This window comes from Danio rerio, chromosome 24 (genome assembly GCF_052040795.2).
Source record: "Danio rerio strain M-AB ecotype USA chromosome 24, GRCz13ab, whole genome shotgun sequence".
Classification (NCBI taxonomy): Eukaryota; Metazoa; Chordata; class Actinopteri; order Cypriniformes; family Danionidae; genus Danio; species Danio rerio.
The window spans coordinates 21,698,819-21,713,941 of NC_141044.1; the positions used below are offsets into that span (position 1 = coordinate 21,698,819).

The 15,123-nt window shown below is 36.7% G+C and overlaps 1 protein-coding gene across 31 annotated transcripts in view; it reads right to left on the bottom strand.

The window, feature by feature from the left end:
* relch (RAB11 binding and LisH domain, coiled-coil and HEAT repeat containing) overlaps positions 1-10,727 on the bottom strand; it is a 101,564-nt gene extending 90,837 nt beyond the window's left edge. For 15 of the 31 annotated variants that reach the window (XM_087308316.1, XM_087308315.1, XM_087308314.1 and 12 more), the window contains exons 1-2: positions 10,151-10,727; positions 9,362-9,412 (exon numbers count right to left, since the gene is read on the bottom strand). In XM_087308316.1, the coding sequence (XP_087164442.1) occupies positions 9,362-9,412; positions 10,151-10,598 (499 nt within the window). In that variant the 5' untranslated portion in view covers positions 10,599-10,727. 31 annotated transcript variants of the gene reach the window in all.
* Between the last annotated feature and the right edge of the window lie 4,396 nt (positions 10,728-15,123).

A 15,123-nucleotide genomic window follows, 5' to 3' on the forward strand; every position in this document is an offset into this window, starting at 1 on the left:
TATTAATACATTTTGGTGCGATTATCACCTGATAATAAAAAAACTCAACTGAAAGTTTTGACTGAAAAGCTGTAATATAGCCATGGCAGGATCATTTTTTGCGTGGCACCCTGCTCATGCATGCTTTGCACTCACACTACAAGCGTACCACGCTTAAGCCCAAGTGAACCGCACTCTGGCACACCTTTTCCAACCGGGCCAGGGCCAGCCGAATGAACCGCGCCTGAGCCTGATTCAGAGCACTCACACTTCTCAAACGATCTTATTAGTGCGCCCTTAGTTGACTTTAGTTCACTTGCTTTAGTCCAGACCAAACATGATGTGATTATTGTTTTTTATTTGGTGCAGTTGAACAAGAAAATGTAAACAAACACACGTGTGCTAACTTCAGCTGTTTATTGGACAGAAATCTTGTGCTTTCATGCCATGGTGTCAGGCATGGTGTCTAGAGCTGGGGTATAGACTGGGGTTTATTAATGTTGCTTGACTGAAGAGTGTGGCCGATGATTGCTTAGCAACGACAGACACCACAAGTGCACAATTCAAAGTACAGGATCCCAACGACTCAAAAGATGTTGGGCTTGCTGCAAATGTGTCAGATCGAGGTCGTATCATAATCACATTAAACTAACCACACAAAGTTAATTTGGAAATGGTGGCCTATTCAGCTGGGTTTCAGTCCATTGATTTGGTGCAACTGCTGTATTCACATATGCTCAAAAAAATCAACACCAATGGGGGAAACAAAATTGAGTTGTGAATTGTGAATATACGTTTAGTTTTATTCTAATGCATATTGGGGAGCAAGTCAATGCAGGTCTAATAAGAACAAGATAATTTTTTATGTAGTATTGTGACCTTGGAAATTGAGATTGATGCATTATATGCAAGTTAAATAAATACATTTGCATTGATGTATAATTTTTTAGGATAGGAGGAGTATAATATTAATAATAATAATAAGAAGAATGGAGAAGAAGAAGAAGATATAAGAATAAGATAATAAGAATAATAAAAAAATAAATATAATATTTGGAGGGTTCCAAAAATATACATCAAAACACTTGATAAAATTCCTTTAAAAGCTGTCCTAATTAAATCAGTGCTTAATCTGAGCCAGATCTTGCCAGATCCTGTTTCAGAAAATGTCAGATATTCAGGTTTTGTGTTCTGGTATTTAGTTTAATGGATACAACATTAAATTGTGAGTGGTGAGTACTTAAGAGTGTTTGTGTGTGAATGAGTGCAAGTAAAGGCTGTATGGATTGTGTGTGCGGCACATACACATGACGGTAGTCACCATGCGCAAGTCAATTCAAAAGTCACGTTTAACTATTGGTTATCAACAATATTTCCAGACAAACAAATTTCTTATGTTTACAATCCCTCTCATTGGTTGGTGATTGTTTTGTGAGCAGTAAGCAGCAAAAATAAATATAGGCATAGTGGCCAACCTAAATAATATTTGTGTTTTCAAAATGACAAATAAGCAGTCAAGCATATTTTCATTTTTTAAAACCACGAGTAAATCTGATAATGAGCCTGATCAAAAGAGATCTCAAGAAGATGAAACTGTGTGAATGGATCAGGATAGCAGGAGACAGAATTAAAGCGATTTCAAGTCAGCCAGAACACAAGACAGAAGGGGTATCTGAGGGCTCTTCATAAAGATTAGTCTTTTTTTTTTTTTTTTTTTTACTAAATAGTGATTTATAGTTCATCTGATTTAAGTTTGTAGCTAAATGTTTTTATTGTCCATGATATACAACCTATAACATATTAGGGAAAAAAAAATACTTTAAGATGGTTCAGAAATGTGGTCCTATTTTTTTGCGCCATCACCTTTTAATGATGTCATGTTCTGGTAAAACTGAAATTGTGTGGTGGACATCAGTCACGGTAACCCTTTTTTTCTAATTTTGTTCCGAGAATTATTTATTTATAAATTAAGCAATGAATTAAATTATTAGCAATGCATATTACTGAAAAAATATTACTGAAAAGTATTGTGTGTAGGTATAGTTTGTTTACAGTCAAACTTTTTAAAAATGTCTTGACATTGAAATAAGATCTAAATCCCTTCTATTTTGAGGGCACCTCAAAGTGACGCAGGAGTGTGGTTTCCCCCGGCGACTGAATTGATTGACAGCCCCCTATTAACATGTCTCCATAGTAACACATATAATCATATCAACAAGACAGGATGTGTGCAAAGCAACTGGGATTAAAAGATCTGTTCAGCTCGCTGTGATCATCAAAATATCATCAAATGTGATCAAGAATGAGTTTTACAAGTTTAAAACGTTTTTAAAACAGTGCATGTTTGTAAAAAATTACAGCGATTTTAACATCTTAACTTAATCATAAAATAAAAATAGTTTTTATTTATGACTTATTGGACAGAATTAATTTATATTCTATTGATTTTTAGAACGAAAGAAAAACAAATAATTTTGACCCCTGCAATGTATTTTTACGCATTTACAAAAATATATGGTCCAACAAACTAAGTCTGATTTTGTGGTCCAATTATGAGGCTGTATGAGGCTTAATGTTGTATTCAGATCTGTTTGGTGTGTGTGTCACATGGAGGGAAATGAATAGTGTGGGGGAAGGTGGGGAAACAGTCAATTGTGTAGCGGCACTAGACTTTGAAGAATATCTGACAGCTGTGCCACAAAAACTGATCCAATTAACCCAACATCATCCCATTTACAATATTCATTCAAATCCTCTCGCATCCTAAACACACCGAAGCCTTTTCATCTCTGAAGCAGCTGTTATGAAGGCTAAAATATCGTGAGGTGTTGATAACGTGTCTTCCTGCATTGGCGTGACAGAAGTGCTGTTGAGGGCCATCTGCTCCCTCTCAGCTGGTTGCCAGATCCTTCTTTAGGGAAGAGGTTTGCTCCATGAAGCTAATAAAACCCTGTGGTTCCTGAAACCTCTAGCCAGGTCAATACACAGTTGTCAGTGGCAATTAGGCATGTATTTAAGAGCCATTTAAGTGCAGTAAGCTTGTGGTTCAGTCTCCAATGCAGACTAAGTAATCCAAATGAAAAAAAAAAATCATTGTCAAGAAATGAGGGATAGGCTGATCCCATCAGGTGGCCCAGAACTGGTGCTTTAATTTCTATAGCATCCTCTTCTCCCTAGAGAGCTGTGTCAGTTAAGCCACTTCACAATGCTCATGTTAGGTCACATCCTGTCTTTGAGTCCTAGAGACCATTATAAAGGCCTTAGAATGAGCATAGTTTCCATACTGAAGTCATAAATTATATGTTAAATGGAAGAATCAGATTCAATTAATTAAATTCAATAACTGCATTAAACAGAGGCAGCACAGTGGCGCAGTGGGTAGCACAATCGATTTACAGCAAGAAAGTCGCTGGTTCGAACATCGGCTGGGTCAGCAGGCATTCCTGTGTGGGGTTTGCATGTTCTCCCCGTGTTCACGTGGGTTTCCTCCGGCTGCTCCAGTTTCCCCCACAAGCCCAAAAACATGCAGTTCAGGTGAATTGGGTATGCTAAAATTGTCCATAGTGTTTGTTTGTGTGTGAATACATGTGTATGGATGTTTCCCAGTGATGGGTTGCGGCTGGAACAGCATCCGCTGCGCAAAACATATGCTGGATAAGTTGGCAGTTCATTCCGCTGTAGCTTCCCCAGATTAAAAAAGGGACTAAGTCGAAAAGAAAATGAATGAATGAACTGCATTAAATAACCATTGGGAAACTTCTTGTTTTAGTCTTAACTTTAGTATTTGTGACAGAATCTCTGCTTCTCTGTCTCTTTCTGTCATTTTGCTGTGTTTTTTGACAGAGTAGGTGGAGTCTTAACGTCTTAACTTTATCACCAGAGCTGCATGTCAGTACAATTATAAAAGAAGATGCTTCAAACCTGGTTTGTGGATGTTAAATAAGGTTTACTTTGTACATTAACAAGACGGACATCCATTAGTGGATATAAACATGTATCCTGTCACATTTGCAGTGCAAAGTTAAATGTGCACGCTGTGTGTGTGTGTGTCCACTGTGTACGTGTCTGTGTGTGTGCATGCATGAACTTTGTTAAGACATTGCGTGTTACTCATTGTTGCAACTCCACGACAGTACATCAAATAATCATTGGGAAAGTTTTTACTGTAGTATTTCTCACAAACGGTACGCAAGATCTGCTTCCTGTCTGTCACTGTGCTGTTTATCTGACGTAAAAGAGGCGGAGATTGAGGCACACTCTGACAGGCATGTGGTAACAGATAATAATAACAGAAATATCAGATCTAAACCTCTTTGGTGAGGAAAAAGATGGTTGTCAAAAATATTCATACTTAACACTCTTCGCAAAGAGAAGCTGATTAGATTGGATTAATGATTGTTTTGAAGCATGAACAAGCCTGCATGAAAGCTGCTTCAACCTGCCCACCCACATGTACAGTCAGCAGAAGGCAGCTGATGTGCACTTATGCCAGGCAATCACACATAACACCCCACAGAGGAATAATTGCTGAGCAATACAATCAGTAATACATCCAGAAATAAGTGATGATCATTCAAGAATCACACAGTACACACTGGTTTAGAATTTAGGTACCCACAAAGGAGAAAGTGGGGGATGATCTTTTGCTGAGGTTTGGCCCACCTTAGTAACTGTTGTTAATTTGCTCATTTAAAAAAAACATTGTTTAAAAATAAATAAGCTATATATATATATATATATATATATATATATATATATATATATATATATATATATATATATATATATATATATATATATATATATATTATATAAGTTCCTTGCTGTTTTTTTGTTTTTTTTTTGTTTTTGATAAATCAACTAGGGCATTTTTGGTGAACTGTCAGCAGTCAAGATCTAAACGTAAAGCTTTCAAATTTTGCCTCAGGTCATTTTATTATCAAACTCAAACGCCTGAAGCATTTCACTGTCTTTACACTGTCCTTGTGACACAGCCTGCATCATCAGAAGTGTCTATTGAGGTAAACTCCAGACAGTGTTGTGCCCTAAAGCAAATGAGAAAAAAATACATACTGTGCATAGATATACAGTCCACATGGTGGAAAAAAGTAGCAATGTTTCGTTCTGCTATCAAGTACGAACATTGAATTATATTATACATTTATTGAAAATATGCTATTGCTTTATTTTGTCAGTCAGCCCTAAAGTAAAAAAAATAAAGATTCATTGGATTTACTATTTTTTTAAATGGTAGCAAACAATTTATTTGTGCTGAATTTAAACAAATTAAGTTGAACATTACCACATTCTATTTGTTTGTTTAAATTCAGCGCATATACATTTTTTGAAACCACTTAATAAAAATTGCATCCCTAATTTGAATTAGGGATGCAACAACTAAACGATTTTACTATTAAACGCGCTTTAATTTGTCACCGTTAATCATGAAGGCTTCTCAACACCGTGGGCCGCATTTGCACTACACTGTTCAAGTGACTCAATTCCGATTTTGTTCTCCCATGAGGCACAGATTGGATATGGCCCATGTACGTGTAAGCAGGAACAAATCACATGGGTTCCGATTTACTCAAACCAGATTCAGGTCTTGTTCATATGTGGAAATTTATGCGATTTGAATCGGATCTGTTGCCATTGTGTCTGCAGTGTAAGCAGGTAGATCGAATTTTTACCCGTCAATGCGAGTCGCGTGTCATTAAAAATCATAGCGAATGATGTAAAGTCTGACACTTTCATTTCAGAACAGACTTCAGCAGAGTCCCAAACTTAAAATCTCACACACGAGGATCTAAGGCCCGTGCACACGAGACGTTTTTTGCTCATGTTTTCCGTCGATGTTTAACGCCTCGTGACTATATAAAGGGCGTCAATGTGATTGTGCACACAACACGCAAAACGCCAGGCGCAAAAGCGTCATTTAAATAAAAAAAAAAACGCCTCATGCTCTTTATTTTTATTTGACGCACTGCGTTAAAACCTCCTATCAGATTGCCACTTTAGTTCAAGTGCACAGAGCTGCTGAACTTTGCGCTCAAGCGCAAAACTGTCAATGCAAGCGCACACTGAAGAAGATGCCCAGAGGCGATATGAACGTGAAGCTGCTTATTGCTCTGCTGAACAATAATCATTTCTTCATCGTTAGAGCTGGAGCTGCTGCTTGAACCATCTATGCTTGTTCGAGTCACCAGTAAATGTAACAACAAGCGTGTGAACTTGCTCTCTTCCTATCTTCTGTGTTACAAGCGAGTGTCGGAAGTTTAGTTGTGTAGCGCCATCTAACGTCAAGGAGTGATTTTGCATACTCTTCTGCTTAACGCCAGTGAAAATCGTTTGGGTTTGAATACAGAAAAACGTCTCGTAAAACGCTGACGATAAACGTACACGAAAAGTGTCCCGGTATGTAGGAGCCTTTAGACAGCTTTTATATTTTCATATAGCACATGTATCCAAGCATGTTAGCGAGAGAGCGAAATGTCTGCCACGTAACCAATATGAACTAATATAAAAGTAGTTCATAGATCAAGTGCATAAATAACGCCATGGACATTAAATTAAGATGCCTAAAGGTTTTAAAAAGCCTATATAGCAAAAGAAGTGTGCCAAATGAGAACCTTTCTGTCATAAACTATAGTAAAACAGCTTGTTAAAAGCTGTGAACCGATTACATACAGGAATAGAGAAAAGAGCACTCTTTAATTATCAGCTGTTTGTCGGCGCCCGCCCATTTTTTACCGGGTCATTGCACCTTTGCCGTGTGCTGTGTAAATGCAGACGAACGGATATGAGTTACTTTTAAAAGATGATGTAAGCAGGTCAGCAAAAATAAATAAATAAATAAAACGGATACATTTCACAAAATCGGAATTGACCATCAAGATCTGCAGAGTAAATGCAGCCCATATTTCTGAACTGCTGCAACTAAACAAAGTTAAGCTGACTGTGTGCTAGTTTAAAGTTCTGAGTTTGTACAAAATACGCATGCACACCGGATTAAAGGCTGATTTTAACTATGGCCGAAGCTATTAACTAAGGGCTATTCACATATCCCGTCTTTTGCGCATGCAAGTTTGTTATTTCCAATGGAGGTGCATGGCTTGCGCATGCCTATTGGCAGCGACATGCACGCGAGCGGCACGCCAGCGCTTTCCAGGCACACCTAGATGAAAGAATGCCAGGAGAACACCACGAGTAACGTGATAAGAACTGACCGGTGAGCATCATACTTTGTATAGAATATTCACATTTTACTCCACAGAAAAAAAATACAAAGGGAAAATACCAAATATAGTTGATTGAAATTTCCTTTGAGATTCAGCAGCCTCTTACTACATTTGTTCTCTTTAAAAGGGTAATACTTAGCAAACATGTTCCATAGATTTACATTAGACAAATAGTTTTAATTTATTCTTATTTTAATTTATTTATTTGTTTATTTGTTGTTGTTCTGTCATTTATTTTCAGTGTAAAATTATTACTTGTGTTTAAAAGCCCAAAACTGTTTCACTTATTTTTAGCTCCAATGAGAAATGGACAATTGTTTGTTTTTAATATTATTTTGTGTTTAATTATTTGGTTACTGAGCAGCAATAAATAACACTTTAAAATATACAGTTTCCATGTGATTTACTAAACTAGTAGTGTTTTGAAATTAATGAATGCATAACAATCATTTTAACGGTGAAACCATGATTATTCCTCAGACTATAATCATACAACCAAAATCTATAATCGTTGCATCCCTAAATCTAATGAATCTTTTTTTTTTAAGTGTACTTTGCAGGCATTACTCGTTTTTACTGCTAAATTACTTGCTTTTGTTTTGCATTTTGGGCCTACGGTGGCTCAGAGGGTCACACGATTGCCTCACAGCAAGAAGGTTGCTGGTTTGAGTCCCACATGGGACAGTTGGCGTTTCTGTGTGGAGTTTGCATGTTCTCCCCATGTTTGCGTGGATTTCCTTCAGGTGCTCCATTTTTCCGCACAAATCCAAAGACATGTGGTATAGGTGAATTGGTTAAACCAAATTCTTTGTAGCGTATGTTAGTGAATGAGTGTATGGATGTTTTCCAGTGATGAGTTGCGGCTGGAAGGGCATTCACTGTGTAAAACATATGCTGGATAAGTTGGCGTTCATTTTGCTGTGGCGACCCCAGATTAATAAAGGGACCAAGAAGAAAAGAAAATCAATGAATGAATGTTTTGCATTTTAAGACACTGACTGACTCATACGGATTACGTTTAAACATCTTTTTCATCTGATTTTGCACTTGAACAACTAAATAGGTCTAACCATATTCTAATTATAACTATATTTTAATTATAACTGTCTTCTAATTATAAGCTATGCACCACCGATGCATATAAACTTAAGATTTAGGATATTTTAAGATACCGCCACAAAAATAAGAGGCTGTTCACCAGAAAATCTCAAGCTAATTTCTATAATTCCAGATATCCTTAAGAACAATCCATAAAATTTAAGCAGTCATTATTTTTAACTTAATATTATTTGTATGCTATGTTTTCTTTCCATTATTCTGCATGCATTGTACTTTTAATGATTTAAGACAGCGAGAATTTAAATATTTTAAATCTTTGGGATACCGGTGTTTTCATGACACAGTACCACTTTATACTTAATTTGTGCAATATTATATTTAAATCTATCCAATCACTTTATAGCTTGCTTTAGGAAAGAACAAAAGCATGCTTAATCCTGTTGCATGACAACAGTTGCTAAGGTAGGATTGATCAATAACATCAAGGAGGGGTAAAAAGAGATCACCAACAAAAAAAATGGTCATCATTTACTCAGTTATGTTGTTGCGTAACTATAAGACATACTTTTTTCTGTGGAACATTGAAGACATTTTGAGAACATTTGAGATCCAATGAAAGCCGGTGGTAACAAAACTGCCACAGATATTCCTCAAAACCTCTGTGTTAAACGGAAATAATGAAAGTCAGGTTTGGCATGACAATTAAGTAAATGATGACAATTTCCACACCTTCACATTGATTTCTGATGCCAGTTCCAAAGAAGAAAAGGTTTCTTTTAACAAATGATCAATTGTCTTGCAAAGTAATCTCGGATCAATATGGAAAAAAATGTAATTGATATAAACTGCATAAAAATTTTTCCATTGTCACTCCAAACTCCAACTCCAACTGCATGCAATCAAGAACAAATCCAAACATCATGCTTTGAAAGTCAAATAGTAAGAGGCAGACGAGGTCATGTTATCAGATTAGAAACCTCATTCAGGAGCAAAGGTGTGAGAAAGGCAGACCACAGAAAGAATTCCTGATTATGCCAAAGGGCATCAATCCCATCTGTCACTGCACACAGTCAGGTTTTACATACCCCTCAAATGTGCATCTTTTTTTCTCCTCTTTACATCCTGCACCTGCGCAGCTGGGGTCAGTGGGAAGACTTTACATCAATTCACATAACAAAGACACAATCACAATCCAGCCCTTAACAAACACTTCCCATCAAGACAGTGTGCAGCTTCTTCAATGTGCGAGGCTGAAGTATAATAAAACGCAACATAAAATTAATAGGTAGTCTAGGTATCTAGTTTAAACAGCTGACGTTTTATAGCCGTTTAAAGAGCAAAAGAAAACGTGTGGCTACGTTCCAAAACCTATAGTAAGCTGCCTACCTAGATAGCATTTTAGACCATTAATTTGATCCTGTGATTCATTTTGCTTCTAAAAAATATTTAAACCAGCCTAAAATGGTCTTCCAGTCTGGTCTAGCCATAACATTTTTATTAAATCTGTTATTTTAAAATTGGTGTCATGACTTTGTTTACTTTACACACACAAACTTATGAGGACATACATAACACACACATACATATATGCATTTACTTCAGTCCAACAGCCTAATATATATTCCCCTGAGGCTTCCTGAACCCGGTTTAAAGACATTTGGTGTAGTCAGGTGGTTAATCTCGCTGACTAGCAGACAGGTGTCCAAACCCCGCAGCCAACTGGCAGACAGACTGGGAAACCAACCGGTTTAAGATGTTTAGATGGAGCAGAATAGTTGGTTATGAAGCATATCCATTACCTCATACAAAAAATCTACACTTCACTTGAACATTGCAATTGGAGATTCTTAATGAACATTTTATTATGGACTTACTCAGTGGACCTCCAGGACCGACACCTTGCTCTTTGCACGCGGGTGGGGTTCCGCTCTGTCTCTCGAAGTTGCCTGGATTGGAGAAATAATCCCGCAGGCGCGGCAGCTCGCGTCCGGCTTCAAGGAGCTCGGTGTGCAGCTCCAGGGCCGTGAGGATGTACTGATCCCGGAGCAGCTGCGCGGCGATCGCATCTAGCGACACCCGCGTCTCCGCGCCGATCCCGGACACAGCCGCCGCCGAGGCGGGGATCCCGTCCACACTCGGGCTGGTGCGGTTGCTGGACAGCAGGGCGGCTGGATCGGAGTACGCCGGCGGAGAGAAGGGACCGAGGCTGTGGCCTTGCGCTTCATCACTCGGGCTGCGCTCAGTGTCCGCGCCATCCTGCCTCTGCTCCGCTTCCTCCTCCGAATCACTCACGTTAAACGGGTTGACATTACCCGCCGCCATTTTGCCGTAAGGTGTTCTGCCAGCGACCTGGCTAATGTGCCTCCGTCTTCCTGGACGGATGTCAAGAGCGCTTTATTGCTCCTAATCAACGGGACTTCGGGAAATATGCTTTGGTTGGTGGGGCCGAATGTCATTTCAACACCCCGCCTCCTTACTGCCGAGAGCAGAGAGGAAATGACGTCATGCGCTCAGGGGTCCGCCAAACAGACGTGCGAAGATCCAATAACAAAGCATGTCAAAACTCTGATATCAAATGGAAATAAGCGCAACGAGCTGAAGTACTAATCTCTGTCAAAACAGCGATATTTGATTTATTCTGCAAGCTCCATAGTAATAAGTTAAGCATTTTTCTGTATATATAAGTAAAGTAATTAGACACAATAAATAGCTGTCTGTTTATATAGCTAAAGACAAATATGACCACATCAACAATAAAAACGATAGAAATATTCATCGCCTAATCGAGGCGGCCTTACTGTCTGATTAATTTGCAGTGCATATGCTTGACATCAATGAATGTTCACGTGGCTGTTTGCAAGCTCATTAGTGCTTATATACAATCAGGCATTTGTTTATGCCATCTGCTGGACTGAACCAAGCATAACATGTTTTCAGTTCTGGCTACCTGACCTGACCACATACAGTAGGGTGCATTCATTACAGCACAGTGATGCATGCGATTATAGTATATTATTTTTGCAGTAACTTTGGTACATATATCTGATTAGAATGGGAATTCTCAAAACTGTGGTTTAATTAGTAATTTCATTAATTTTCTTTTTGTCTTAGTCCCTTTATTTATCAGGGGTCGACAGCGGAATGAACCACCAACTTTTCCAGCATATGTTTTATGCAGTGGATGCCCTTCCAGCTGCAATCCATCACTGGGAAACATCATTTAGTCCTTTGTGGTGAAATTAAGAAACAGTTTTGAGAATTTCTATTGTAATCTGAGATATGCAAGTATACTTGCAAAATCAAGGAGGCTGTACATTTTTATTCATCACATAAACCACATGAAGTGTCACAAAACCATATGTTCTATGTGTCCAGAGAGCATCAATAAAAGTCTTGTCATATGAAAACTGCATCTTTTCTGTTCAGAGTTTTTTTATTTACTGCTTCTTTTATTTTCGGAGAGCATGAATATCAACCTCAGCAGAATCAGCATGCACAGTGATATATGATTATAGTATTTTTGCAGGGACTTTGGTACATATCTCAGATTACAATGGAAATTCTCAAAACTGCTTCCATCATTTAGTCCATAGTCTCTGTGCTTGTAATAAACAAAATATAATTAACAGGTAAAGTCAAGGAGGCTATGAATATAAAAATGTGTTATAACATAAACCACAGAAAATTATGTCACAAACCCGTAAGTGTCAATTTTTAAACATTTAAATTTTTTGATTATACATAGGAAGGTAATGCATTACAATATTGAATTACTCCCCAAAATAGTAACTAGTTGCTTTCCAAGTTACTTTTTATGGTAAGTAATGCAGTACGTTACTTTTGAGTTACTTTTGTGCTACTTTTTCTGACCTGGCGGAGGCTTTTTTTTTAAATAGAGGAGTTCTGCATTTATCGACTCACTGAATAACCTACACCTACATTTACCTTAAAAAAAATAAACGAATTATAAAAAAGATTAGAATAATGTTACCTTTGGAGAATTTCCTGATGCTATATATGTTGTATATACAGACTAATAAAAGTTGAAAGCAATGTGTTTGCTTTGCCATTTTGGTTTCTGTCTGTTTCTCATTCTCTCACTGAGTGTGATTCAACTTAATTACACTAATTTAAATTAGCAAATATATAATAATAAGTATTTTAAATGTCTATTAATTCATCTAAAAAGTCACTTAAGTTACATTTTTTGAAAAAGTTACTTAAATGTTATTACTTAAGTTTTTTAAAGTATTAAAATACTTTGATCGTTACTTAGAAAAGTATTATTACGTAACTCATGTTATTTGTAATGTATTTATAATATATATCATTTTACTGCATTATTTCCCAATACTGTGTTGCTGCTGTAATGTCATCTGCTGGATAAACCACATGCTGGAATAGTTTGCGTTTCATTGAACTGTGGCAATCTCTGAAATAGAGACTAAGCCGAATGAATGAATGAATGAATGAATGAATGAATGAATGAATGAATGAATGAATGAATTATTTAATTAATTAATCAATAGAGTTTTGAGTTTGGATATATTTAGAGCAGGGCATTCACAAAACATGGAAAATGATTCATGAAACACGAACTTTATTTAATATTATAATGATTTTATGATACAACATCATTAACAACAACAACAAATCATTATTTGGCCCCATTAAAACACTCATTCATCTTTAAATGTTAGGTTTTTTTTTGTTTGTTTTTTTTTACCGAAGGTCACAATGTAATAAATCAAACGACAAATGCAATGAATTGTTTATTTTGGTTTTCATTTTATTAGAATGAATATAATTATTAGGCGGTACAACTTCTCCAAAACATTGGCTCTGATTGCGTTTACAGATATTTACAAATAGACTTTTTGACTCAAAAAAATGTATGCCTTTTAATTTCAGTGCTGTATTTTGACAAATTTTGCAAAGGCTTCAACTATTCTACATTTCAGCTGGTATACCAGCCTCAGTTTTGCAACTGACTTGTGTGGCGTCTGTCTGCGGGTGACAGCAAGAGAGAGAGAGATCAGGCCTCAAATTCGATGTGTGGTCGACGTCACAGTTACTTCACTGCAATTTTTTTAATATTGGCTCATCTAAATTAACTTTTCATTCGATTAAAAGCCGAAATATTGCCACACAGACAAAGCAACTTCGTTTTTTGAAGAGAGCGGCTTCAGTGATAAAAGACACATACACACCACTCTTGTAGGCTGTTCATCATTGATTTCTTTTACATTAAATGCATAATAATCAAGTGGAAAAAGAAGAGCTGAACTTTGGAAAAAGTGCTTGCTGCGGTTGCCACAATGTGGTTGCTTGTTTCTCTGCAGTTAGCTTGTCAGTGCTAAATCACTTTTTGCTTTAATAAAAAATATAAGATAAATTATTAAACATTGTGAGATGCCTTGCATACAAAATGCCAGGCATACAAAATTAGTATGCCTTGCGTATTCATGGCTATTAATAGGCTATTGATAGGCTTGGAACAACCTATCATTCTGTTATTAGTCATATATTCTGTTAAAAGATTGTTGTGTTCATCGAGTGGAAAACCGCAGTGGACCTTGAGATCGCAATGAACCTTGGGATTGAGACCATAGACTGTAAAAAATAGATTGCGACATACAATGACCCAACATCAATGAATAATTTAATAGTAAAAAGATCAGCTAAAATATTTTTTAACTTAGTACTTTAAATGTAATATTAAATACAAATAAATGAATCGATCAGTTTTATTAGGCATAATTACCATAAACTGGGCAATCGAATATAATTTCACTCATTAAATATAAAGTAAATTATAACATATTTATCAACACCAACTAATTTTACCTGGGGGGTATTCCAGAAAGCTGGGTGTTCTGAATCAACTCTGTAATGATACTCAGTGATTTATGACCAAGGAACTGTACAAAAGTGTAAAAAACAGTACAGTGCCGGGCATACTATACAGGTGGTCATACTGCCACATTGTACAGTTGCCTAAAATGCCCTGACGCGAATACAAAGAGCTGCACTGAATGTTTCTTATGGTAAGCACTTAACCCTCTCACAACTAAAAAAAACTTGTATCTGTGTGTCCACGTCCATAAATAGTCTCATCAAAAGAGCACGCAATGCTAACTAAACTCTCTGAAACAGACAAACTCTGGAACATAGCAACATACTCTCTGAACATAGCCTGCTCCGGAGCAGGTTATCTTCAGAGAGTAAGTTGCTATGGCTACTTAACATACCCAGAAGTTACCTCTGCTTTGGGAACCAAAGCTGAGGTTATCCACCTACTTACTCTCAAACTTACCTGGGTATGTCACATAACCTGCTTTCTGGAACAGCCCCCTGACGTCTCAGGCAACCCATTAAAAGCAATGGAATTCCTTTTGCGTCATGCTACATTTAATTTTTATTGAAAAAATATAAACAATAACCTAGTACACAATGAAATAATAGTTTTTGAATGGCTTGTCTATTGGCGGCGTAGCTATATAGCTGTTAAGCTTAAATGTAAGCATACTTTTTTTAATATTAAAACACATTGATACAAACTAGCCATCCTTTGTTTTTTGTTTTTTTCGTTTCTGTATATTTTTATCAAACGAAAAATGCAATAAATTGTTTATTTTGGTTTTCATTTTATTAGAATGTATATAACTCATAAAAAAAGTTAATGCTAAATTAATGTTAAAAAATAAACCATCATACATTGAGTTGTCCACATTCACTAAGAAATGTATAAAATCATACTTATAAAAGGGAGTGTTGCGGAAGCTATAGTTACCATGGTAATTTTGTAAGGGCAGTCAATAAAAGTGGGGCTTTTATTTTGAAACTT